This window comes from Macaca mulatta, chromosome 3 (genome assembly GCF_049350105.2).
Source record: "Macaca mulatta isolate MMU2019108-1 chromosome 3, T2T-MMU8v2.0, whole genome shotgun sequence".
Classification (NCBI taxonomy): domain Eukaryota; kingdom Metazoa; phylum Chordata; class Mammalia; order Primates; family Cercopithecidae; genus Macaca; species Macaca mulatta.
The window spans coordinates 46991053-47017725 of record NC_133408.1 but is presented as its reverse complement, the minus strand read 5'-3'; the positions used below and the strand labels follow the sequence as shown (position 1 = coordinate 47017725).

At 42.5% G+C, this 26673-nt stretch overlaps 3 protein-coding genes across 3 annotated transcripts; 1 reads left to right on the top strand and 2 right to left on the bottom strand.

Moving 5' to 3' along the window:
* Positions 1-215: 215 nt before the first annotated feature.
* On the bottom strand, positions 216-7474 carry LOC144340185 (uncharacterized). Its single transcript, XM_077998162.1, has 3 exons — positions 7421-7474; positions 6456-7035; positions 216-2609 (listed from the first exon to the last, which is right to left on the bottom strand). The coding sequence occupies exons 1-3, from the start codon at positions 7472-7474 to the stop codon at positions 2236-2238; spliced, it is 1008 nt and encodes a 335-aa protein (XP_077854288.1). The 3' UTR covers positions 216-2235.
* Positions 2972-6066, bottom strand: LOC144339706 (uncharacterized). Its single transcript, XM_077996269.1, has 2 exons — positions 3235-6066; positions 2972-3074 (listed from the first exon to the last, which is right to left on the bottom strand). Exon 1 carries the CDS (start codon positions 4282-4284, stop codon positions 3328-3330), a length of 957 nt encoding a protein of 318 aa, XP_077852395.1. The 5' UTR covers positions 4285-6066; the 3' UTR covers positions 2972-3074; positions 3235-3327.
* Positions 7475-20324: 12850 nt separating the features above from the next.
* LOC106997572 (cytochrome P450 3A7-like) lies at positions 20325-25651 on the top strand. Its single transcript, XM_077998161.1, has 4 exons — positions 20325-20387; positions 21412-21638; positions 22697-22859; positions 25096-25651. The coding sequence occupies exons 1-4, from the start codon at positions 20325-20327 to the stop codon at positions 25189-25191; spliced, it is 549 nt and encodes a 182-aa protein (XP_077854287.1). The 3' UTR covers positions 25192-25651.
* Positions 25652-26673: the final 1022 nt, after the last annotated feature.

Here is a 26673-nt window from a genome sequence, read left to right as displayed (position 1 = left end):
CAGATTGTAGATCTGAGATATTTCTTTCTCTCTTTATTTTTTTCTGTGATAACAGATTAATTTTAATTCTAGACCTGAAGGTGTACAAGAGTATGCTCTTTAAACATTCTATAAATGTTTACAACTGTGCAATACCACTTAAAATCTCAAAAAAGGAACAGACTTTGTTATGCCCAGACCGTTTGTTCCCCAAAGAAGACCACCAGAGTCCAGAGTCAAAGCCAAGCGGCAAGGATCTTTACTACAAGTTCGAACTTGGTCCCTCCATTCCACAGCATACAAGAGGGCCTCGAACAATGCGAGTGCTTGCTTTTTATAGCCCGATGTAAACAGGATATGTAAAGTTACAGGGAACAAGGTAATTCTCTCGGTTACAGCATTACAATTGGTTAACATTATACATTTAGCATTCCTTATCGGAGATCTCCCAGGTGATGTTTTTCTGAAGTTTGAAAGAAATATGGAGGAATGTGTTTGTGCTGGGCTCAGGAAGTTGGGAGACATATGGGGGATGTGCCTCATTCCTTTCATTCCCCCCTTCTTTTCAGGTAACTCTAGAGCCAATCTTGGGTCTTATAAGTCTGACTCTGTTTCAGCGTTTACAGGTTGGTATTGGGCTCTGAGGACCATGAGCTGAACAGTGTCAAAACTTTCTCTGACAAACTGCAAAATTCTGTTAACAACACAAGGTCCTACGGTTAGAAGAAATAGTAGACTTAGCAGGGGTCCAAGGAAGGGGGCTAACAGAGAAAACATAGAGGAATTCCACCATTGGTCTGCAGCTGAAGCAAACTGCCATGTTTTTACTTCAGTGCTTAACTTGCGTAACTGTTGGACCCGGTCTTCTACAAGCCCTGATTCATTTATGTAGAAACAAGTCTTCTTTTAGAAACATACATGTACCACCTTTTTCAGCAGTGAGTAGGTCTAGGGCCCTCCGGTTCTGCAAGGTTACCTGAGCTAGGGACGTGAGCTGCCGCTGAAGGGATGCAAGGGACTCAGCTGACTCCTCCATAGCAATGGCAAATTGTTGGTACAACTTGTTGCTTTCTATGAGGGTGTGACCTAGGGCTCCCCCCGCCATCCCGGCCGCAATGAGGGATGCGGTGAGGGAGATTCCTGCAATGAGGGGGAGAAATATGGCTCGTGCAGGTCTCGGTCTAGGGACTGGGTGAATAGCAGTACTAGTCCAGTTACCGGTGTACCCTAGGAACTCGCCAGCAGTTAGTAGAGTCAACCGGGGAACTAATGTGACAGGAAGACACAGTAGGTTGGTAACAGAGGGACTAGATAGGTCCTTAGATAATGTCCCATTACACCAGAAGAATATGCCCGGCGGAGCCCTTAGGGTGATATTAGGGGGCGCTGCAGTGATGCTGCAGAGGCTGGAATTGGTTCCTGAGAAGCAGTAGGGAAACATCTCCTGACTGGGGTTTAGGTATAGGGGCACGTTTAGGATAGGGGCATATGAGAGGTTTCGGAGGTTGTTAGCTTGGGCAGAGGTAGAGGATCCCCATGGCAGAGGGACAGCGGTTAGTGGTGGACGCCCTAGGGTGGCACACAGAAAGCAGCCAGACAGGCTGTGAAGTCCTATAAGGTTAGCAAGCTCTAGTCCTTCTTGTAATAATTTTAACCAGGAGAAAGGACATAAGTCTTGTGTTAGTCTGTTTTCCTGTCGTTGGATATTCCCATGGACCAGGGGCAGTACTTGCACTAGGCCTCGCCACAGATAGAGGTGACTGCTAGGCCATGTGGAGGAGGGGGAGTAGTATACAGCCCCATGTTGAGGCATGGTCCAGCGGGAGTTCCAGGGGTCTCTAACTATCCATGTATATGAAAAGTCTCCATCCCGTCTATGATGGAAGGGCCACTTAGGGTCTAACTGTTCTTCCTCTCCCCAGTAATGGGACCTATGGATGTTACAATAGTTATAAGGACAGCTGGCATTTTGGTGCCACCAATAGTGTTTACAATTGTATTCAGTCTGATCAAACTCAAAACATATTATTGGTGTCACTGGTTTGGCTATTTGAAAGCCAGTAAAATTTAGTAAGATTGGGCTATTGCACCCTGAGGAGCAGCAATCAGCACTGGCCAATAATTTCCCGGGCTTATGAGGTTGTCCAGGGTGGGTTCAGTTTTCATAAAGCCAGAATCTCCAGACAAAGGGATTAGATGCTGGTTTGGTGTTTTCCCCAGCGGCCACTAGGGCGGCTAACGTTAGGGCTAGACTACCTAACTGCATGTTTGCAGTGAGCTATGTTGCTGGCGCAGGGTGAGTTTTAAGGGGTTGTTCTTAGCTCTGTCCACAGTCCACGTGGCCGGTGCTTCTGCCGCTGCCGTGATTGGTCCCAGAAGGTCGGAGGTTGGGTCCACTGGCTTGACGTGGGTGTAGTGGATCCACGATGCGATGCCTTCTACCTTTAGGGCGGTGGGTGTGGTCAGGAGTACCTGGAGTGGTCCCTTCCACCTGGGTTCTAGGGTCTCTTGTCGGTGTCGCTTAACCAGGACCCAGTCTCCCGGCTGGTATGGATGGGGTGTCGGTGGGGGACCGGTCTCATATAGTTCCTTCAGCTTGGGCCAGATTTCTTGATGAATTTTCTGCAAGGCTTGTAGGGAAAATAAGAATTCAGAGACATTTTCTGTTTCAGACTTAAGCAGATCATCTTTTAAGCTGGGAACCAGGGGTGGAGGTCTGCCATACATGATTTCGTAAGGGGTAAGGCCCAGTCTGTAAGGGGTATTACGGGCCCGGAACAGAGCGTAGGGGAGAAGGACCACCCAATTAGCGCCAGTCTCCATAGTCAATTTAGTTAAGGTCTCTTTTAAGGTCCGATTCATCCTCTCTACCTGTCCTGAACTCTGGGGCCTGTAAGCACAATGTAGTTTCCAATTTGCCCCAAGGATGGAAGCCAAATCCTGACTTACCTTAGTGACAAAGGCGGGCCCATTATCTGACCCTATCTGGATGGGGAAGCCATACCTGGGAAGGATATCTTCCAGAATTTTCTTTGCTACGACCTGAGCAGTTTCTCTTTCGGTTGGGAATGCTTCAGTCCACCCTGAAAAAGTATCTACAAAGACAAGTAAGTACCGATACCCGTACTTTCCTGGCTTTATTTCAGTAAAATCTACTTCCCAGTAGATACCGGGCCTGGTTTCCCTGAGTCTTGTTCCCGCTGCAGTCTGGGATTGGGGGTAGGCGTTGTTAAGCTGGCAGACTTTGCAACTTACCACGATGCTGCTGGCCTTCTCGGCTGTATGTCTGAATTTGAGCTTAGAGCGTCTGATCAGGTCTATCATCTGCCGAGCACCCAGGTGGGTGGTTCAGTGGATGTGTTCTAATACTTGTTGTCCTAATTTTTCTGGTAGGATGGTTTGGTCATTAGTATCAGTCCACCACCCCTTCTGGATCTGTTTCAGGGGAAGTTTGTCAATCCACTGGAGATCTTGTTCTGAATAATCAGGGAAATATGGCAAGTCCCGGGGGCCCGGGTCAGGGAGCTGGAGTGCAAGGAGTCGGCTGGGAGCCTTTGCCACATTTCTTGCAGTTTGGTCTGCCAGAAAGTTGCCTTGAGCAGTTGGAGTGGTTGGTTTCTGATGCCCTGGGCAATGCACAATGGCTAACTTTTCTGGCTTCCATAGCGCTGTTAACAGGGCAAGGTTCTCTTGCTTGTTTTTTATCTCTTTTCCTTCAGCCGTTAGTAACCCTCGCTCCCTGTAAATGGCCCCATGTATGTGCGCCGTAGCAAAAGCATATCGGCTGTCTGTATATACTGTCAGCTTTTTCCCTGCCCCTAAGGTAAGAGTTTGGGTGAGCGCTATCAGTTCGGCCTTCTGGGCCGATGTGTCCGGGGGCAGGGGTTCCGCCCAGATTACCTCAGTCTCTGAAGTCACTGCCGCTCCAGCGTACCTCTGGCCTTGACGCATGAAGCTGCTCCCATCAGTGAACCAGACGAGGTCAGCATCAGGGAGTGGGCGGTCCTGCAGGTCCTCTTGAACTCCGTGCACCTGAGCTAGTATCTCGGTGCAATCATGGAGTGGCGCGTCCAGGTCCGGGTTGGGCAGCAGCGAGGCAGGATTTAAGGTCGTTGGGGGCAGGAAGGTTGTCCTGATAGGATTTAGTAGTAGTCCTTGGTGGTGGGTGAGCCGGGCGTTACTTATCCATCGATTAGGTGGCTGTTTGAGTACACCTTCGATGGCATGTGGAGTAACGACCCACAATTCTTGACCCATGACAAGTTTATCAGCATCTTGTACCATCAGAGCCATGGCCGCAATCATTCGGAGACAAGGGGGCCACCTGGCAGCCACTGGGTCTAACTTCTTTGACAGGTAGGCAACCGGCCTCCGCCAGGGGCCTAAGTTCTGAGTTATTACCGCCTTGGCGACACCCTTACTCTCATCCACGTATAAGTGGAAGGGCTTGGTGACATCAGGTAGTCCCAGTGCAGGCACAGAGAGTAGGGCGGTTTTGATCTGTTGGAAAGCTGACTCGGCTTCGTCTGTCCAATTAAATGGCTGCTGCCCCCGTGTTGCCTGATACAAGGGTTTAGCCAGTTCTGCGAACCCAGGTATCCGTAGTCTACAAAATCTCGCCGACCCCAGGAATTCCCTCACTTGTCAGGTGGATTGTGGCCTGGGGATCTGCAGAACAGTCTGCTTCCGAGCATCTGTTAACCAGCGCTGCCCTCCTTTTAGCAGGTACTCCAGATATGTTACTTCTGGCTTACAGATTTGAGCTTTCTTTGCCGAGGCTCAGTAGCCTAGATTTCCCAGAGCTTGTAAGAGACTTTTGGTCCCTTGAATACAAGCTTCTTGGGTCTCAGCAGCAATCAGGAGGTCATCAACATACTGTAGTAAAGTTATTTCAGGGTGTTTACGTTGGTACTCACCCAGGTCTTCATGGAGGGCCTCATCGAACAGGGTAGGAGAGTTTTTGAATCCCTGCGGCAGCCTGGTCCATGTCAGTTGGCCACTTATGCCCCTTCCAGGGTCATTCCACTCGAAGGCGAAGAGCTTTTGGCTCTGAGGGGCTAAAGGCAAACTGAAGAAGGCATCTTTCAAATCTAAAACAGTGTACCATTGATGTTTAGGGTTTAGGGTACTCAGGAGGTTATACGGGTTAGGCACAGTTGGGTGTATGTCCACAACCCTCTTATTGATTTCTCTTAAGTCTTGTACAGGTCTGTATTCTCCACTATTAGGTTTTCGTACCAGCAACAATGGAGTATTCCAGGGCGAGTGACATGGGCGAAGGACCCCTTGGTCAAGGAGCCAGCGGATATGCGGGGCAATTCCTTTCTTGGCCTCTAGGGGCATCGGGTATTGGCGTACCTGCACAGGGTCTGTCCCAGGCTTAAGTTCAACAAACAAGGCAGGGCGGTGTTTTGCTAGCCCTAAGCCCCCCATTTCCGCCCAAGCTTCTGGATATTGCTGGAGCCAGGTTGCTATGTCCTGGTTAGGGGCCGCTCACTCCTGGTGGAGCCGGTACTCATCTTCTAGGGTTATAGTCAGGACAGACACGGGCCGATTGTGGGAGTTGGTCACGATGGGCCCCTCAGGGAGGAAATGGATCTGTGCTCCCATTTTAGTTAGCAGGTCTCTCCCTAACAGGGGACAGGGGATCTCAGGGATGACCAGGAAAGAATGGGTTACATTCCTGGCTCCGAGGTTTACTGTCCTTTGTGTTGTCCATGGGTATTTCTTAACTCCTGTGGCCCCTTGTACCCACGAGGACTTGGAGGATAATTTTCCATTAGTTTTAACTAGGACTGAGTGCTGTGCTCCCATATCGACCAAGAACTGGACTGGGGACCCCTCCACTTGCAAAGTTACCCTAGGTTCGGGGAGGGGGTCCGAACCCCGTCTTCCCTAGTTTTCATCTTGAGTGACTAGTATGGGTGTAGACCTAGGGGGTCCCTGTCCTCGTTGTTTCTTTTTGGGGCAGTCTCTTACCCAATGGCCAGCTTCCTTACAGTAGGCACATTGGTCTTTGCTCAGATTATCATGCCTGGGAGGCCACCTAGGTTGGGTGTTCTCTGGCTGTAGATGCTCTTTCTGTACTACTGCTGCCAGGACCTTGGTTATTTTTTCAGTGGCCTTTATTTGCTTTTCTTCTGGGGTATCTCTGTTATTATAAACCCGCTGGGCTATCTGAAGGAGGTCCTGAATCCGCTTTCCCTCTAAGACTTCTAATTTCTGGAGTTTCCTTTTAATGTCTGGGGCTGCCTGATTTACAAAAGACATTACAACAGCTGCCTGACTTCCTGGAGCCTCTGGGTCTATGGGGGTGTACTGTCTAAAAGCTTCCATTAATCTTTCTAAGTAGGTAGCTGGGCTCTCTGTCTTTCCCTGCAGAACAGAGTATACTTTAGCCAAATTAGTGGGCTTGCGAGCAGCTGCCCAGAGACCCGCCATTAGAGTCTGGTGATAAAGGCGTAGCTGTCCCCTACCTTCTGCCGTGTTGTAGTCCCACGCCGGCCTGGTCAGAGGAAAAGTCGCATTTATGAGGTTGGGGTTGGCAGTCGGTTGACCATCATCCCCCAGGACCAGCTTTCTAGCTTCTACCTGTATTCTCTCTCGCTCCTCCATTGTGAACAAGATTCGGAGGAGCTGCTGACAATCATCCCAAGTGGGCTGGTGGGTGAACATGACACTATCCAGTAAAGCCATTAAATCTTTGGGGTTGTCTGAAAACCGAGCACTCTGGGTCTTCCAGTTATACAGATCACTGGTAGAGAATGGCCAGTACTGGAGCCTGGGGATTCCTGTGTCATCTGGGGGTCCTATTCCCCGAAGGGGTAGAGCCACTGTGGAGTCAGGCGTCTGGGGGGGCCTGGCCCGCGAAGTGCGCCCTCGCGTCCACCCCACCGGCCCTTCAGAGTTACTTTCACTCTCAGCGGGTCCGTGTGTGCCGGCCGCCTCCCGTCCGCCTGCTCCCTCCCGCGGCTCAGCCCGGGGGGTGGGTCCAGGTGCGTCAGCCACCTCCCGTCCGCCTGCTCCTTCCTGCAGCTCAGCCTGGGGGGCTGGGGCCTGGGGCCCGGAGGGGTACGGAGGGGGTTCTGTGAACAGTGGGTCCCCACTATCAGGTAGAACAGGATGGGGGGGGCAGTTGGTTGCTTGGATTTTAGCAGCCGAGCAACCAGTGCCTTAAAAGGTTCAGGGGCTAATTGGAAAGGTGACAGCCAAGGAGGCGGGTTCTCAACAAGGTCCTGCCATATGAGGATATATGGGATTTGATCCAAGTGGCCCGCACGCCCAGGTAGGAAAATCTTGGACTTTACTCTAGTGATGACAGCAAGTCGGAACGTCCCTTCGGGTGGCCACCCCACATCAAAGGCAGGCCATTCGGAGCGGCATAGGGTAATGAGCTTCCCCTCCTGATTTCCAAACTAAGATCATGGCCCCTTGCTCTTACATCTTTGAAATTATTTGTAAGGAGAGATAGGGGAGTGCTCTGGGTATTACCCATCCTGTACTAATTTGTAGTCTCTTCCTGTAAAGGAATATGGGTTAGAATCCCTGTAAAGGAAATCTGGCTTATTAATAATATCTAGTCACAAGCATGCCCGGGCAGTCCAGGTCAGAGTCAGCTGCTCGGATCACAACCGCGCTCCGGCAGCACAGATCGCAAGTGGCTCCGGCAGCACAGATAGCAAGCGTGCTCCGGCAGCACAGATCGCAAGCGGCTCCGGCAGCACAGATCGCAAGTGGCTCCGGCAGCACAGATCGCAAGCGGCTCCGGCAGCACAGATCGCAAGTGGCTCCGGCAGCACAGATAGCAAGCGTGCTCCGGCAGCACAGATCGCAAGCGGCTCCGGCAGCACAGATCGCAAGTGGCTCCGGCAGCCCAGATCGCAAGCGCGCACCGGTAGCCCGGGTCAGAGTTAGCTGTTCGGATCGCGATGGCGCTCCGGCAGCCCAGATCGCAAGCCGCACCGGTAGCCCGGGTCAGAGCTAGCTGCTTGGATCCCGATCGCACTCTGGCAGCCCAGATCGCAATTTAGATCAGACGAGAGCCAGGGGACGTCTCCCACCAGTCTCCGCTGGCTGTCCTATAGCGCGTCCGCCAGGACGGTGCCAGCTCCAGTTTCAGACCTCGGGAGTCACAGATTCAGATTCAGAACAGACACAGACAGACAAACGGAGACGAGCCGGCTCACCTATCAGTAGATCGATCCTAGTAGATCCATTGACCAGTGGTCTGGTGGGCTTGGGGAATCCCAGACGAGCCCCCAGATGTTATGCCCAGACCGTTTGTTCCCCAAAGAAGACCACCAGAGTCCAGAGTCAAAGCCAAGCGGCAAGGATCTTTACTACAAGTTCGAACTTGTTCCCTCCATTCCACAGCATACAAGAGGGCCTCGAACAATGCGAGTGCTTGCTTCTTATAGCCCGATGTAAACAGGATATGTAAAGTTACAGGGAACAAGGTAATTCTCTCGGTTACAGCATTACAACTGGTTAACATTATACATTTAGCATTCCTTATCGGAGATCTCCCAGGTGATGTTTTTCTGAAGTTTGAAAGAAATATGGAGGAATGTGTTTGTGCTGGGCTCAGGAAGTTGGGAGATATATGGGGGATGTGCCTCATTCCTTTCAACTTTAGAATTGTTTAAACACAATTTACAGAATTAAAAGCAAAAACCAGAAGCCACTCACAGTTATACCATTGTCAATTAAAAGTTTTACATTTAATACTTGATATAACAGTCAATATCTAGTGGGGGATATTGAAAGTGATTTCAGAGTCTCATCCTGTTGTACTCTGTTGGAAAGGTTTCTTGAGTAAGAAACCTGGCCAAAAATGGGTACAACCAAGACCAGACCAGCAAGTAAAAGTTCTACCACAGTTTCTGTAGTTTCCACTTATTTTGCTTTGTCAGTTAAAAGTGAACAATGAAAATTAAATACTTATGTTTTCATAGGCACAGGGTATGCTGTGAAAGCACATTTGCTTACAAACATGTAAAAATACTCTGTGATAAGAAAATAATATATAAAAGTATAAAGCAAAAGAACTAATCATCTCTGACCCTAGAAAGACCAATTTCATTATGTTATATTACATTAATATTACATCATATTATAGTTTCCATTTTTTAAATCCATTATCCAGAAATACTTGAAAAGAAAGACAGGCAGAAATTACTCATTTTTACTCTTAGTATGACTGTGAAAAAGAGTTAAAATTTTTTTAAAAAATCAAGTATACTGAAGTGCTCAAGTCCAGAATGAGTCCAAATATTTGACTACATAGAATATTATCATTTTCAAGAGCAGGAGCAGCAACATAGGCTTTTATATGCAATTTTTAATCCATAAATACAATAGGCATTTTGATACTGAGATGTCTCACTTCTTTAGACTAAATTCAGTGTATGCAAGGTTAACTAAAGTTGAAATTCAAATTTTAAAAATAGGCCAAAAAAATCACGTTCAAAATCCATATATTTTTATTTGGAGTAACAGTAGACAACATGATTCCAGAAGTTAAAAATCATTTCACAGCCTGTGGTGTCAGCTTTGAAAATGGTCTAGGTTCCAAAACTGTTTTGACTCTATTAAAATGTAAGCACTTAAAAAAGGAATGTGTCTGTGTATATATAGACATACCTTTTAAAGGAATTGGATAATCCATGAAGCAGTCTTAGTGTTTCCTTTAAATTTGCCTGGAAAAGACCATTGCATTAGCTTCTTGGAAAGAACTTCGTTTATCTTTCCAAAAAGCAGCTCATGGATTCATAGTTCTTTCCAAGAAGCTGCTTTTTGGAAAGATAAACAAAACAGATAAACTTCTAGTCCGACTAATACCGAAGAAAAGAGAGAAGAATCAAAGAGCTGCAATAAAAAATGATAAAGGGGATATCACCACTGATCCTACAGAAATACAAACGACCATCAGAAAATACAATAAACACCTCTACGCAAATAAACTAGAAAATCTAGAAGAAATGGATAAATTCCTGGACACATACACCCTCCCAAGACTAAACCAGGAAGAAGTCGAATCCCTGAGTAGACCAATAACAAGTTCTGAATTTGAGGCAGTAATTAATGGCCTACCAATCAAAAAAAGTCCAGGACCAGATGGATTCACAGCTGAATTCTACCAGAGATACAAAGAGTAGCTGGTACCATTCCTTCTGAAACTATTCCCATCAATAGAAAAAGAGGGAATTCTCCCTGACTCATTTTATGAGGCCAGCATCATTCTAATACCAAAACCTGACAGACACACACACACACACACACAAACACACACACACAAAGAAAGAAAGAAAGAAAAGAAAATTTCAGGCCAATATTTCTGATGAACATCAATTTGAAAATCCTCAGTGAAATACTGGCAAACCGAATCCAGCAGCACATCCAAAATCTTATCCACCACGATCAAGTTGGCTTCATCCCTGGGATGCAAGGCTGATTCAACATACACAAATAAGTAAACTTAATCCATCACATAAACAGAACAAATGACAAAAACCATATGATTATTCAATAGATGCAGAAAAAGACCTTAACAAAATTCAACGGCCCTTCATGCTAAAAACTCTCAATAAAGTAGGTATTGATGGAATGTATCTCAAAATAATAAGAGCTATTTATGACAAACCCACAGCTAGTATCATATTGAATGGGGAAAAGCTGGAAGCATTCTCTTTGAAAATTGGCACAAGACAAGGATGCCCTCTCTCATGAATCCTATTCAGCATACTATTGGAAGTTCTGGTCAGGGCACTCAGGCAAGAGACAGAAATAAAGGGTATTCAAATAGGAAAAGAGGAAGTCAAATTGTCCCTGTTTGCAGATGACATGATTGTATATTTAGAAAACTCCACCTTTTCAGCTCAAAATCTTCTTAAGCTGATAAGGAACTTTAGCAGTCTCAGGATACAAAACCAATGTGCAAAAATCACAAGAATTCCTATACACCAATAACAGAGCCAAATCATGAGTGAACTCTCATTCACAATTGCTACTAAGAGAATAAAATACCTAGGAATCCAGCTTACAAGGTATGTGAAGGACCTCTTCAAGGAGAACTACAAACCACTGCTCAAGGAAATAAGAGAGGACACAAACAAATAGAAACACATTCCATGTTTATGGATAGGAAGAATCATTATCGTGAAAATGGCCATACTGCCCAGTGCAATTTGTAGATTCAATGCTATCCCCATCAAGCTACCACTGACTTTCTTCACAGAATTGAAAAAAACTACCTTAAAGTTCATATGAAACCTAAAAAGAGCCTGCATAGCCAAGACAATTCTAAACAAAAAGAACAAAGCTGGAGGCATCATACTACCTGACTTCAAACTATACTAAAGGGCTACAGTAACCAAAACAGCATGGTACTGGTACCAAAATAGAGATATAGACCAATGGAACAGGACAGAGACCTCAGAAAGAACACCACACATCTACCACCCTATGATCTTTGACAAACCTAACAAAAACAAGGAATGGGGAAGGGATTCCCTATTTAATAAATGGTATAGGTAAAACTGGGTAGCCATATGCAGAAAGCTGAAGCTGGACTCCTTCCTTACACCTTATACAAAAATTAACTGGAGATGGATTAAAGGCTTAAACATAAGACCTAAAACCATAAAAATCCTAGAAGAAAACCTAGGCAATACTATTCAGGACATAGGCATGGGCAAGGACTTCATGACTTAAACAAGCAATAGCAACAAAAGTCACAATAGACCAATGGGATATAATTAAACTAAAAAAACTTCTGCACAGCAAAAGAAACTATCATCAGAGTGAACAGTTAACCTACAGATTGGGAGAAAATCTTTGCAATCTGTCTATCTGACAAAGGGCTAATATCCAGAAGCCACAAGGAACTTAAACAAATTTACGAGAAAAAAAAAAAAACAAAAAACAAAAAAAAAACAAAAACAAGCTCATCAAAAAGTGAGCAAAAGATATGGACAGACACTTCTCAAAAGAAGACATTTATGTGGCCAACCAACATATGATTAAAAAGCTCATCATAACTGGTCATCAGAGAAATGCAAATCAAAACCACAATGAGATACCATCTCATGCCAGTTAGAATGGCGATCATTAAAAAGTCAGGAAACAACAGATGCTGGAGAGGATATGGAGAAATAGAAACACTTTTATACTGTTGGTGGGAGTGTCAATTAGTTCAACCATTGTGGAAGACAGTGTGGTGATTCCTCAAGGATCTAGAACTAGAAATTCCATTTGACCCAGCAATCCTATTTCTGGGTATATACCCAAAGGATTATAAATTATTCTACTATAAAGACACATGCACACGTATGTTTGTTGCAGCACTATTCACAAGAGCAGACTTGGAACCAACCCAAAAGTCCATCAATGATAGACTGGATAAAGAACATGTGGCACATATATACCATGGGATACTATGCAGCCATAAAAAGGATGAGCTCATTTCCTTTGAAGGGACATGCATGAAGCTGGAAACCATCATTCTTAGCAAGTTAACACAGGAACAGAAAACCAAACACTGCATGTTCTCACTCATAAGTGGGAGTTGAACAATGAGAACACATGGACACAAGGAGGGGAACGTCACACACTGAGGCCTGTCAGAGGGTGAAGGGCTAGTGGAGGGATAGCATTAGGAGACATACCTAATGTAGATGACAGGTTAATGATTGCAGCAAATCACCATGGAACAGGTATACCTATGTAACAAAACTGCACGTTCTGCACATTTATCCCAGAACTTAAAGTATAATAAAATAATAATAATAATTTTGGGGCATGCAAGTAGCCGTCTTTCAGATTCTGCTTTGATGTACATATTCTGAGAGAATTAAATCTGTCAAAGAAACCTTGACTTTCCAGGAAACAACAGGTGCTGGAGAGGATGTGGAGAAATAGGAACACTTTTACACTCTTGATGGGACTGTAAACTAGTTCAACCATTGTGGAAAACAGTGTGGTGATTCCTCGAGGATCTAGAACTAGAAATACCATTTGACCCAGCCATCGTATTACTGGGTATATACCCAAAGGATTATAAATCATGCTGCTATAAAGACACATGCACATGTATGTTTATTGCAGCACTATTCACAATAGCAAAGACTTGGAATCAACCGAAATGTCCATCAGTGACAGACTGGATTAAGAAAATATGGCACATATACACCACGGAATACTATGCAGCCATAAAAAAGGATGAGTTCGTGTCCTTTGTAGGGACATGGATGCAGCTGGAAACCATCATTCTCAGCAAGCCATCGCAAGAACAGAAAATCAAACACTGCGTGTTCTCACTCATAGGTGGGAATTGAACAATGAGATCACTTGGACACAGGAAGGGGAACATCACACACCGGGGCCTATTGTGAAGAGGGGGAATGGGGGAGGGACAGCATTAGGAGATATACCTAATGTAAATGACGAGATAATGGGTGCAGCACTCAAACATGGCACATGTATACATATGTAACAAACCTGCACATTGTGCACATGTACCCTAGAACTTAAAGTATATATAAAAATAAAAAAGAAACCTTGACTTTCAATGGCAGGCACTGAAATTGACCCTAATAATGTGTTTTGGGATAAACCTACCTCATATTCTTAACCTGTCTGCAATAGTCATTATAATCTGAACTTCCTAAAGTTCATGTGCAAAGTTGAGTTCATTGTTTAATATTCAACAAGGATTATTGCAGTAAGATGGTATGAAAATATTAGATATGTGTTATCACTGTTGGTATTATCTAAGTTGCAACATATTTTAACTGGCTGCTGATCTCACCCACCATGCCTGCATTTTATCTCTGTCTCATAGTCTGCAACCTTGGAAGCTTTGAACTGAGCTCATAGAATCCTGGGCATCAAAAACATGTGGTTCTAGTGGCTAGACAGAGAATGAGAGTAAAAGGATCTTGCCCATGGTCAAGTGAGTAAACGGCAGATTTGGAGGTGTCTGGACTCCTGTGATGACTTCATTCTGACAATACTGTTCCAGCTGTCCCTTCATTTCCTCCTAATCCCATGTCTGGTCTGATCTGGCTGTTTCCCACCTTCCAATTCCTGCCTTCTCCAATGCTTCCTTCCATAGGTCACTCTGTGGCTCAGAGACCCTGCTTAACAAATGCCCAACCTTTTAATTACTTGTTCAGTGAAATTTGAACTCATGTCTCCCCTTCTTGATAAAAAGAAAATACGTTATGTAATATAGGGCTCCTCTATAACTCTTGTCCTCTCTCTCGGCAACTACTGAACTAACTCTTTTCATATTGAGCAAACGTTTATGGAAGGACTGCCAAGACTCAGGTACCAGGCTTGGTAATATCCCCCGTTCTCTCTAGTCAAAGCCAGCACCAGTCAGACTTGCAGATCTAGGTCCCAAGCCCACTGCAGGTCACAGGCCAGGGTCTGATCTCCTCTGGGCTCCTTTAGGAGGGAAAGACAGAATCATTAACATCTATTTTATAAATGGGACAACTGAGGCTGAGGGGGTTTAAATAACTTATACACAGCCTGCACATCAGTCATATTCTGAGGATCGCTACTTGCTCTCTTCTCTCTGCAGAATGAGAATAGATGTCTCTGGAGTCCATAGAAAGCCCAGGGGCCTGGCTGGGTGTGGTGGCCCATGCCTATAATCCCAACAGATTGGGAGGCTGAAGCAGGCAGATCACCCCAGCTCAGGAGTTCAAGACCAGCCTGGGCAACGTGGCAAAACCCCATCTCTACTAAAAATACAAAAAATTAGCTGGGCGTGGTGACGCATGCCTCTAATCCCAGCTACTTGGGAGGCTGAGGCACAAGAATTGCTTGAGCGCAGGAGGCAGACTTTGCAGTGAGCCGAGATTATGCCAGTTCACTCCAGCCTGGGCAACAGAGCAAGACTCCATCTCAAAAACACAAACAAAGAAACAAACAAAAATAGAAAGCTCAGGGGCCACCTGCATCAGCTTCCCAGCCACACATTTTCTTGTCCTCCTCTGTCATTTTTGTTCTTTCTTTTTTTTTAATATGTTAAGCTCTAGGGTACATGTACAGAACGTGCAGGTTTGTTACATAGGTATACATGTGCCATGTAGGTTTCCTGCACCCACCAACTCGTCATTCACATTAGGCATTTTTCCTAATGCTATCCCTCCCATAGTCCCCCATCCCTGATAGGCCCTGGTGTGCAATGCTCCCCGCCCTGTGTCCAACTGTTCTTTGTTCAATTCCCACCTATCAGTGAGAAGATGCGGTGTTTGGTTTTCTGTCCTTGTGAGAACTTGCTGAAAATGAAGGATTCCAGCTTCATCCATGTGCCTGCAAAGGACATGAACTCATCCTTTTTAATGGCTGCATAGTATTTCAAGGTGTACGTGTGCCACATTTTCTTAATCCAGTCTATCATTGATGGACATTTGGGTTGGTTCCAAGTCTTTGCTATAGTGAATATTGCCACAATATACATACGTGTGCATGTGTCCTTATAGTAGCATGATTTGTGATCCAGTGGGTATATACCAGTAATGGGATGGCTGAGTCAAATGGTATTTCTAGTTCTAGCTCCTTGAGGAATCACCCCACTGTCTTCCACAACAGTTGAACTAATTTACACTCCCACCAACAAAGTAAAAGCTTTCCTATTTCTCCGCATCCTCTCCAGCATCTGTTGTTTCCTGACTTTTTAATGATCGCTATTCTAACTGGCATGAGGTGGTATCTCATTGTGGTTTTGATTTGCATTTCTCTGATGACCAGTGATGAGCATTTTTTCCTGTGTCTGTTGGCTGCATAAATGTCTTCTTTTGAGAAAGTTCTGTTCATATCCTTTGCCCACTTTTTGATGGGGTTGTTTTTTCTTGTAAATTTGTTTGAGTTCTTTGGAGATTCTGGATATTAGCCCTTTGTCAGAGGGATGGAATGCAAAAATTTTCTCCCATTCTGTACGGTTGCCTGTTCACTCTGATGACAGTTTCTTTTGCCATGCAGAAGCTCTTTAGTTTAATTAGATCTCATTGGTCTATTTTGGCTTTTGTTGCCATTGCTTTTGGAGTTTTAATCATGACTTCCTTGCCCATGCCTATGTCCCGAATGGTATTGCCTAGGTTTTCTTCTAGGGTTTTTATGGTTTTAGGTCTTATGTTTAAGCCTTTAATCCATCTCCAGTTAATTTTTGTGTAAGGTGTAAGGAAGGGATCCAGTTTCAGCTTTCTACATATGGCTAGTGAGTTTTCCCAGCACCATTTATTAAACAGGAAATCCTTTCCCAGTTGCTTGTTTTTGTCAGGTTTGTGAAAGATCAGATGGTTGCAGATTTGTGGTGTTTACTTCTGAGGCCTCTGTTCTGTTCCATTGGTCTATGTCTCTGTTTTGGTACCGGTATCATGCTGCTTTGATGCTGTAGCCTTATAGTATAGTTTGAGTCGAGTAGCGTGATGCCTCTAGCTTTGTTCTTTTTGCTTAGGATTGTCTTGGGTATGTGGGCTCTTTTTTGGTTCCATATGAAGTTTAAAGTAGTTTTTTTCCAATTTTGTGAGAAAGTCACTGGTAACTTGATTTGGATGGCATTGAATTTATAAATTGCCTTGGGCAGGATAGCCATTTTCACGATATTGATTCTTCCTATCCATAAACATGGAATGTGTTTCTATCTGTTTGTGTCCTCTTTTATTTCGTTGAAGAGTGGTTTGTAGTTCTCCTTGAAGAGGTCCTTCACATCCCTTGTAAGCTGGATTCCTAGGTATTTTATTCTCTTAGTAGCAATTGTGAATGGGATTTCACTCATGATTTGGCTCTCTTTCTGTTATTGGTGTATAGGAATGCTTGTGATTTTTGCACATTGATTTTGTATCCTGAGACTTTGCTGAAGTTGCTTATCAGCTTAAAAGGATTTGGGACTGAGATGATGGGGTTTTCTAAATATACAATCAAGTCATCTACAAACAGGGACAATTTGACTTCCTCTTTTCCTAATTGAATACCCTTTATTTCTTTTTCTTGCCTGATTGCCCTGGCTAGAATTTCCAATACTATGTTGAATAAGAGTCGTGAGAGAGGGCATCCTTGTCTTGTGCTGGTTTTTCAAGGGGAATGCTTGCAGTTTTTGCCCATTCAGTATGATTTTGGCTGTGGGTTTGTCATAAATAGCTCTTACTATTTTGAGATACGTTTCATCAATACCTAGTTTGTTGATAGTTTTTAGCAGGAAGGGCTGTTGAATTTTGTCAAAGGCCTTTTCTGCATCTATTGAGATAATCATGGTTTTTTTGGTCACTGGTTCTGTTTATGTGATTGATTATGTTCATTAATTTGTGTATGTTGAGCCAGACTTGCATTACTGGGATGAGGCCAACTTTATCGTGGTGGATAAGCTTTTTGAAGTGCTGCTGGGTTCGGTTTGCCAGTATTTTATTGAGGATTTTTGCATCAATGTTCATCAGGAGTATTGGTCAAAAATTCTCCTTTTTTCTTGTGTGTCCACCAGGCTTTGGTATTAGGATGATGCAGGCCTCATAAAATCAGTTAGGGAGGATTCCCTCTTTTTCTATTGATTGGAATAGTTTCAGAAAGAATAGTACCAGCTACTCTTTTTACCTCTGGTAAAATTCAGCTGTGAATCCATCTGGTCCTGGGCCTTTTTTGGTTAGTAGGCTATTAATTATTGCTTCAATTTCAGAGCCTGTTATTGGTCTATTCAGAGATCCAACTTGTTCCTGGTTTAGTCTTGGGAGGGTGTATGTGTCCAGGAATTTATCTATTTATTCTAGATTTTCTAGTTTATTTGTATAGAGGTGTTTATAGTATTCGCTGATGGTAGCTTGTATTTCTGTGAGAGTGGTGGTGATATCCCCCTTATCATTTTTTATTGCCTCTATTTGATTCTTCCCTCTTTTCTTCTTTATTGGTCTGGCTAGCAGTCTATCAATTTTGTTGATCTTTTCAAAAAACCAGCTCCTGGATTCACTGATTTTTTGAAGGGTTTTTTGTGTCTCTATCTCCTTCAGTTCTCCTCTGATCTTAGTTATTTCTTGCCTTCTGCTAACTTTTGAATATGTTTGCTTTTGCTTCTCTAGTTCTTTGAATTATGATGTTAGGGTGTCGATTTTAGATCTTTCCTGCTTTCCCTTGTGGTCATTTAGTGCTTTAAATTTCCCTCTACACACTGCTTTAAATGTGTCCCAGAGATTCTGGTACATTGTGTCTTTGTTCTCATTGTTTTCAAGAACATCTTTATTTCTGCCTTCGTTTCGTTATTTACTCAGTAGTCATTCAGGAGCAGGTTGTTCAGTTTACATATAATTGTGTGGTTTTGAGTGAGTTTCTTAATCCTGAGTTCTAACTTGACTGTACTGTTGTCTGAGAGACAGTTTTTTGTGATTTCTGTTCTTTTACATTTGCTGAGCAGTGCTTTACTTCCCATTATGTGGTCAATTTTAGAATAAGTGTGATGTGATGCTGAGAAGAATGTATATTCTGTTGAGCAATTTATCAAAAAAGAAACACAGCTATCAAAAATACAGAAATATTTAACCTTGTTAATAATAAAGTGGCCAGCCTCGGTGTTTCATTCCTATAATCCCAGTCATTTGCAAGGGTGAGACAAGAGGATCATTGAGGCCGCAAGTTCAAGACCATCCTAGGCAAGTCAGTTTGAGACCAGACTTCATCTCTAGCACACATCAAAAAATGAACCACTCATGGTGGTGCATGCCTGTAGTCCCAGCTCCTCAGGAGGCTGAGGCAGGAGGATTCCTTGAGCCCGGGAGGTTGAGGTGGCAATGAGCCATGATTGTGCCATTGCACTCCAGCCTGGGCAATGCAGCAGGACTCTGTCTAAACAATAAAAATAATGATAAAGAAAAGGATTGGGAAGCCATTTCTTGCTTATTCAATACATAATGTTAAAAGCAATTTCTACTTTTTCTACTTTTTATTACTAAAAAAAGCTGGACCATTCTCATAGCCTGAAATGTTTCTTACCCTCCCTTCTTCTGTCCAAACACTTCTCTGTCCATGATAATGCAAACCGTCATTCCTTTAGGAAGACTTCACCCCAGGTAGTTCCAGATCCCCTTATCTCTGCCTTCCCAGAACTCCTGGTGTCTCCCCAGTTTCCTCCGGGTGGTGAAGTACCCCCATCCTGGGTCTTGGCATGACTGCCTCTGTGAAGGTCTTGTTTCATTTTCCCTTATGGTTCTGTTCCCCTGTGTTGTGTCATAGCACTGGGCAGAGTGGAGACCCATTCACACTGATAGAGAGGGCCCATGGTTCTGGAGATAACCATGTAACCGATCAGAATAGGGCATTGAGGGCTGGGTGTCAGGCATGGGCTGCACTTGGGTGGGCAGGCCCCCTGGAAAGTCACTGGGTTTGGCAAGCTTCCTAGTAACATGTCTCCCTGGGGTCCTCTTGGAACTTCATGCAAAAATGCTGGATGCTAGTTTATTCTGGAGAGTTGGTTCATTCCTCTCATTTGATAGTCAGAGAAACTCATATCACAACTAAAGGTCATAAACTCCAGTTTGTAAACTGAGATAATCTCAGCTGAATGAACTTTCTGACCCTCTGCTTTCCCGCAGCCTCTCGGTGCCCTTGAAGTCATGTCAGTTCAAGCAGCCCCATGAGGCATTACAATGTTTAATTACTTCAGTGATTATTAAACCTTGCCCTGTGTTGACCCCAGGTGAATCACAAGCTGAACTTCTGACAAGGACAAGTTATGATATTCTTTTCAATTACAGAAAAAGTAAGTTAATTGATAGGATTTTTTTGTTTAAAAAAAGTCACTAGTTTTAAAGGTAATTTGTGCATATGGTAAACATTAAGAAGGTATACCAGGATAATGCTTTTATACTACTAAGAATAATGTTTTATCTAACTTTTTTTGGTAGATGCTTTCATCAGATGAAGAAAATTCCCTGCTATTAGTTGTTGAAGGCTTTTTATATCATAAATGGGAGTTGAATATAATCATGTTATTAATATATTATTACTGAACTATCAAAGGCTCTTCCTAAAACAATTGAGATGATCTTATAATTGTTCTCCTTTAATCTGTTGATGAAATCATTGGTATTTATACTTTGTTAACTATTCTTGAGCCTCAGGTTTAAATTCAACTTGGTCATGCTGTATCATCTTTGAACACTGCTGTCTCTGACTTGGTACTATTTTGTTCAGGATTTTTGCGCTGATGCTCATGAATGAGACTGGCATGCCATCTTCCTTTGTGGTCCTGATTTTTTTCTGATTTGGATCATGTGGCCCTCATGGAATGAGTTGGGCATGATGCCTTCTTTTTCATGTCTCTGGATAGATGGGACACTTTGGAGTCTCTCCAGATGGCCCTCAATGGTCCCTGCCTCCTCATTGTTAGGCCCCTGGGCAGCCCCTTCTCATTTCTGGTAGGCCCAGGAACCTGTGAGTTTTATGTTTGTTTGTTTGTTTGTTTGTTTGTTTTTGAGTTGGAGTCTTGCTCTGTCACCCAGGCTGGAGTTGGGGTGCAAAGGCCTGATCTCCGCCTGGGTGTGGCAGTGAGGTGAACACAAAGGGATGTTCTTCAGAGATTACAGTTCAGCCCTGGAGCAACAACTAGGAGACTGTTTCAGCTAGTGAGGATAGGACTGTGTGGGGTTCTATCCTCTTTATAATTTCCACTAGCACTGAAATCATGGTAGCATCCAACCAGAACCTTCTTTTGTCGTATTTGGGATAGAAGGGACTAGTTGTCTTCAAATTATTGATAGAGATTTTATATAATATAGTGTTTCTCTCCATATTTTATGAATATAACAAAAGTCTTGTGTGTGTATATGTGTACATATACATTTGTATTGTATATATGTGTATATATATGTGTGTGTATATATATGTATATATGTGTATATATCCATGTGTACATATATACACACACATATATACAATACAAATCCTGCTTAGTAGCTGTTTTTGTTTGTATATATAACAGAAAGAATTACGAAGCAGGACTTTGACCAATAGTCCTTGTGTGGCACAGAGAATTTGCTTTTAATATCTCTTTTCACTTTCTTGGTTACAGACGTGTGATCTCTTTTTTGAAAGGTGACAATCACTTTGTCATATTTTATCTGATGCTAATGCTCATAGCCTATTAGTCACGTTTGTTTCCATGAGAAAGAAAAACCACTAGACGGTTATGCTAAGGATTTCTGTCCCTGGAGTAAGAACCGTCCCAAATGTCTCCCACTTTCATAACTCCTCCACACATCTCAGTGGGCCATTGAGCACATCAATGGGCATGACAGTTATTAAAACACTTTATGAATGTTATGATCCTTTACCAGTATGAGTTATTCTCTGGAGCTTCTAACATGTCAATAGTACTGCGTGGACTGAGTTAAAAGTTAATTCAAAATCTCAGTTTATCCAAATCTGTTTCTTTCTTACCAGGCACCACCCACCTATGATACTGTGCTACAGATGGAGTATCTCGACATGGTGGTGAATGAAACGCTCAGATTATTCCCAGTTGCTATGAGACTTGAGAGGGTCTGCAAAAAAGATGTTGAAATCAATGGGATGTTCATTCCCAAAGGGGTGGTGGTGATGATTCCAACCTATATTCTTCATCATGACCCAAAGCACTGGACAGAGCCTGAGAAGTTCCTCCCTGAAAGGTACAAGGCCACTGGGAAAGCAGTCCTCCCTGAACCAGCCTGGTTCAAGTATATTCTGCCTCTCTCAATCTACAGGACAGTCGTGGTCTTGTACAATCATTTGCTTGTCTTTTTATTTTTAAAAGTTTTTTTTTTTCATGAAATTGATCATTGTCACACTTTACAAACCATAGACTAGATAAAAGAAAACTACAGCCACCCACAGTCCCAAAAACTTAAAATGAAGGTCATCAGTTATGTCCTTATGGGTCATAACTGTTCAAAATATAAGGACTCTTTTAAAAACACATGATCACAATGCTATTATTATGTCCCAGAAATGAATATTTTTTCTTAATATAATCAAATATTTAGGAGTCAAGTTTGAATAAAAAACATTGGTCTAATCTTCAAAGAATTTATAGCTTAGTGGAACAGATAGACAAAGCATTGATGATACTGCTTTGCACTGGTACAGTAGCATCATACACCCTTGTAAATTATCTGACTTTAACTATTCTACGGAGGTGTGGGGGAGAAAGAGGGAGAGATGGAGAGAAGAAGAAGGAGCAGAAGGAGGAGAGAAGGAGGGATAAGACAAGGTAGGGAGGAGAAGGAGGAGAATTACAAAAACAAGAGAGGAGATGAGAAGGAAAGTGCAAAATAACAATTTTGAAATAGTGCAAGGCAATTTCTTCTTCTCCTTCCTCATGACCAACATAAGTGTGACTTGAGGCAGGAATCTACTTTCCATCAGTCTCATCACTTATGTGCCTTTATAGTGTGAACACATAACCACCTTGAATATAATCTGAGTGTTTAGAAATACATATTCTTTGCAACATTATTTATCTCCTCTCAACAAGACTGAAACCTCCTATAGTGTAACGAGAGGAGAAAGGATCTGTAGCTTACAATTCTCATAGTAAAATAAGCATAGCAGGATTTCAATGACCAGTTCACAAAAGTATCCTGCGTACTGCTAGTAGAGGAGTGGGCCCTAAGTAAGAAACCCTAACATGTAACTCTTAGAGGTATTATGTCATTAACTTTTTAAAAATCTACCAATATGGAACCAGGTTCAGTGAGAAGAACAAGGACAATATAGATCCTTACATATATACACCCTTTGGAGGTGGACCCAGGAACTGCATTGGCATGAGGTTTGCTCTCCTGAACATGAAACTTGCTCTAACCAGGGTCCTTCAGAACTTCTCCTTCAAACCTTGTAAAGAAACACAGGTCAGTCAATTTTCTGCATAAATAATGTTTTATTAAGAATTATTTTAACTGAAGGGTCTATATATTTAAAAAAGAACACAGTCATTTAATCTTCTACTAATTTGTTCTGCAGGCCAAGGAATCTATTTGGGCCCATCTGTGATCTTTAAGGGTGCTTCAGTTCTGGCGTTAAAAAGCTTTAGCATTAAAAACATCATGTAACATCAATGTAGATTAGCATGGCATGACTATCTGCAGTCTCCTTGAATTTGAGCAAAGTTTAAATTCAGTTTCCAGTCAATTGGAAAGATGGGGAAGTATTTTGCACAATCATGAAGTGCAATTACTATCTCGTTTTGACTTTTGAATGGTGCTATTCCTTCCCAGAAATTGTAGAAGCTTTCTCATGACAGTGGCTCCCAACCACTAGCTGTACATTGGAATCACCAGTGAGCTTTAAAAATTCACGATGCCTGGGACATCTCAGAAATTCTAAACTAATTTGCCCAGAGTGTGGCTTTAAAAGCTCCCCAATTGCTTCTCATGTGAAGCCAAGGTGGAAAATGACTAAGGTATTTCTACTGGATATGAAGGACTACCATGGTCCAAGGCCATCCTTACTGACCTTACCTTCCAGTTGCCTAGCTCTATCCAACTGGGCTCCTTTTCAACCCAATTATAACTCTATTAGTCTTCTTCCCTTTCTTCTCCTCATTCTGTTCTTATCTTTCAAGATCTAGTTCAATTCTCAAGCTCTCCAAGGTGTCTTCTCGACCTAGTCCAGGGCTGATTTACTCCTCTGCTCTGTTATTGGTTACTGGAGACTATTATTACATAATTTCATAATTTGCCATTAAATCATTGAGTTTTGTTCTCTGTATTTTCTCTGTGTCTAAGAATGTATTCCCCTTATCCATTAACAATATCCTGTCATTTTGTTCCTTTTAAAATATCCCAGTGGTGTCTTGCAAGCGGCGTAATCTAATTCAAGCATTTGGTCATTTGGTGAATGTTTAAGGAGTGATGTGCAGTTGATTGGCTTGCATACAAATATTAAGTTTTTTAATGTGAACATTTAACAAATGACATTCATGTATTTACATGTGTGTTTGTGCTTGCACATGTGCATGTGCCTGTCTGTCTGCAGGGAAAATATATTCATGCCTTTTGAAAAGTTTTAAATAATAAGATATTATATTTATTAAAAGATTTGGAATCTTTTCTCTGAAGAAATTAAAGAACAGACGTCATTTATTCATATTAAGCAAGACCCTATAAATCTTATTTCTAGGTCTCATGTATTTATTAAGCAATTCCACCCCTTAAGCAGGCTTTCTACATAGGAGAGGAAAAAGATAGAGATGATTTCCATATTACTTCTATATTCCACATTATTTGTGGCTTTAGGCCAGCTATGTAGCTATCCTGCATGTGTGCTCAGACAGGGGACGCAGCCCTGAGAGAAAGTAGTCCTCTGGCACACCTGGGATGGGAAAGGTACTCACTTGTAAGTTCCAAGCTGGCACTTCTTGATCTCCATGGCAATTTTCTTGCCCATCACTCCATGGAGATCAGAATATCACTCTGCTGTGTTCCCTCAACACTGAAGCAGTGTCTGTCTCCATAAGAATGGGGTTAAAAGTTTAGTCAAAACACTGTAGGAATTGAGAAGTTCCCCACTTGCACTACCCTTGGAAACCAAGAGAAAATGTTAAAAAATAAAACGATGATGCTTCCTGAAGGCGTCTTCCCATCTTTACACTAGATGGGTTCAACTGGGAGGAATTACTGGACTCTGGAAGTTGAAGACTGTCCATATAGTTAAAATGTACAACAACTACTCAGGATTATCTTGCAAGTTTCAACATACACAAAATTAACTTTATATGACTCTTCAAAAATAGTTTGCCATCATGCCTAATAATCTGGTTTAAATTTTTAAAACTCATCGATTTTACTTAACATTTAAATCAAAACGAACATGGATTCCCATGAATTTGTCTGAGGTCAGGCATTGCACAGAATAGGTGCTCCATAAATATTTTGTTAAATGATAGATGATGAATGCTCTCACTATACAATCTTCACACATCTTATTGAGTAAGTATAAAGAATCCAAGATTTATAATACTGAAAGTAGTTTTTATATGTTTACAAAGCATTATTGTCATTAATACATTTTTTTTTTACTTTGATGCTATACTTTCTACTTTTGCTTTATTTAATGCTACTCAATATGCTTATTTAACTGTTTCAGATCCCCCTGAAATTACGCTTTGGAGGAATTTTTCAACCAGAAAAACCCATTGTTCTAATGGCTGAGTCAAGGAATGGGACTGTAAGTGGAGCCTGATTTCCCTAAGGACTTCTGCTTTGCTCTTCAAGAAAGCTGTGCCCCAGAACCCCAGAGACCTCAAATTACTTTGTGAATAGAACCCTGAAATGAAGATGGGCTTCATCCAATGTATTGCATAAATAACCAGGGATTCTCTGCATGTATTGTGCTCTCTCATGGTCTGTATAGAGTGTTATACTTGGTAATATAAAGGAGATGACTAAATCAGTGCTGGGGAAGTAGATTTGGCTTCTCTGCTTCTCATAGGACTATCTCCACCACCCCCAGTTAGCACCATTAACTCCTCCTGAGCTCTGATAACAGAATAAACATTTCTCAATAATTTCATCCACAATCATTAATGAAAATAAGAATTATTTTGATGGCTCTAACAGTGGCATTTATATCACATGTTATATCTGGAGTATTCTATAGTAAGTTTTATATTAAGCTAATCAATAAAAACCTCTTTACAAGAGTATTATCGTATGCTTTCCTGCACATTAAGGAGAAATCTATAGAACTGAATGACTGAGAACCAACAAGTAAATATTTTGATCATTGTAATCACTGTTGATGTGGGGCCTTTGTCAGAACTCCAATTTGATTATTAACATAGGTGAGAGTTAATCCACTATGACTTTACCCATTGTTTAGAAAGAATATTCATAGTTTAATTATGACATTTTTGACCAAGCACAGTGGCTAATACCTGTAATCCCTGCACTTTGGGAGGTCAAGGTGGGTAGATCACCTGAGGCCAGGAGTTCAACACCAGCCTGACCAACATGGTGAAGCCCCATTTTTACTAAAAATACAAAAATTAGCTAGGTGTGGTGGCATGCGCCTGTAATCTCAGCTACCTAGGAAGCTGAGGCAGGGGAATTGCTTGAACCTGCAGTGAGCCGAGATCACAGCACCGCACTCCAGCCAAGGCAACAGAATGAGACTGCATCTCAAAAAAAAAATTATGCCTTTTTGTAGCACATATATTTAAATGAACTAAATATCTAGGAATTAGCTTAATCAAAGAAGAGGGTGATGTCTACAATGAATACTGTAAAACACTGATGAAGGAAAATGAAGAAGACACAAAAACAGAAGGACATTCCATGTCTACATATTGTAAGAATCGATATAGTTAAAACTGTCCACACTACTCAAAGCAATGTACACATTCAATGCAATCTCTCAAAATACCAATGACTTTCTTCAAAGACATAGAAGAAAAAAATCCTAAAATTTCTATAGAACCATAAAAGACCCAGAACAGCTAAAACTGTCTTCAGCAAAAAGAACAAAACTGGAGAAATCATATTACCTGACTTCAAATTATACTACAGAGGTATAGTAACCAACACAGCATGGACCTTGTATAAAAACAGACACATTGACCAATGAAATAGAATAGACCACCCAGAAACAAATCCACACACCAATAGTGAACTCATTTTCAATATTATCGTCAAGAACATACACTGGGGAAAAGATAGTCCCTTT

Bases quoted from the DNA above. Each gene is read 5' to 3' on its own strand.
- LOC144339706 (XM_077996269.1), bottom strand. From the start codon at position 4,284: ATGATTGCGGCCATGGCTCTGATGGTACAAGATGCTGATAAACTTGTC.
- LOC144340185 (XM_077998162.1), bottom strand. From the start codon at position 7,474: ATGGGTAATACCCAGAGCACTCCCCTATCTCTCCTTACAAATAATTTC. The intron at 7,036-7,420 runs GTAAGAGCAAGG...TCCGGGCCCCAG, and splicing joins TTACAAATAATTTCAAAGAT to GCCCCAGCCCCCCAGGCTGA. The intron at 2,610-6,455 runs GTAGGGGACAGC...TTTCCCTACAAG, and splicing joins GGACTACAACACGGCAGAAG to CCTTGCAGAAAATTCATCAA.
- LOC106997572 (XM_077998161.1), top strand. From the start codon at position 20,325: ATGGCCCTCAATGGTCCCTGCCTCCTCATTGTTAGGCCCCTGGGCAGC. The intron at 20,388-21,411 runs GTAGGCCCAGGA...CTTTCTTACCAG, and splicing joins GCAGCCCCTTCTCATTTCTG to GCACCACCCACCTATGATAC. The intron at 22,860-25,095 runs GTCAGTCAATTT...TAACTGTTTCAG, and splicing joins AACCTTGTAAAGAAACACAG to ATCCCCCTGAAATTACGCTT.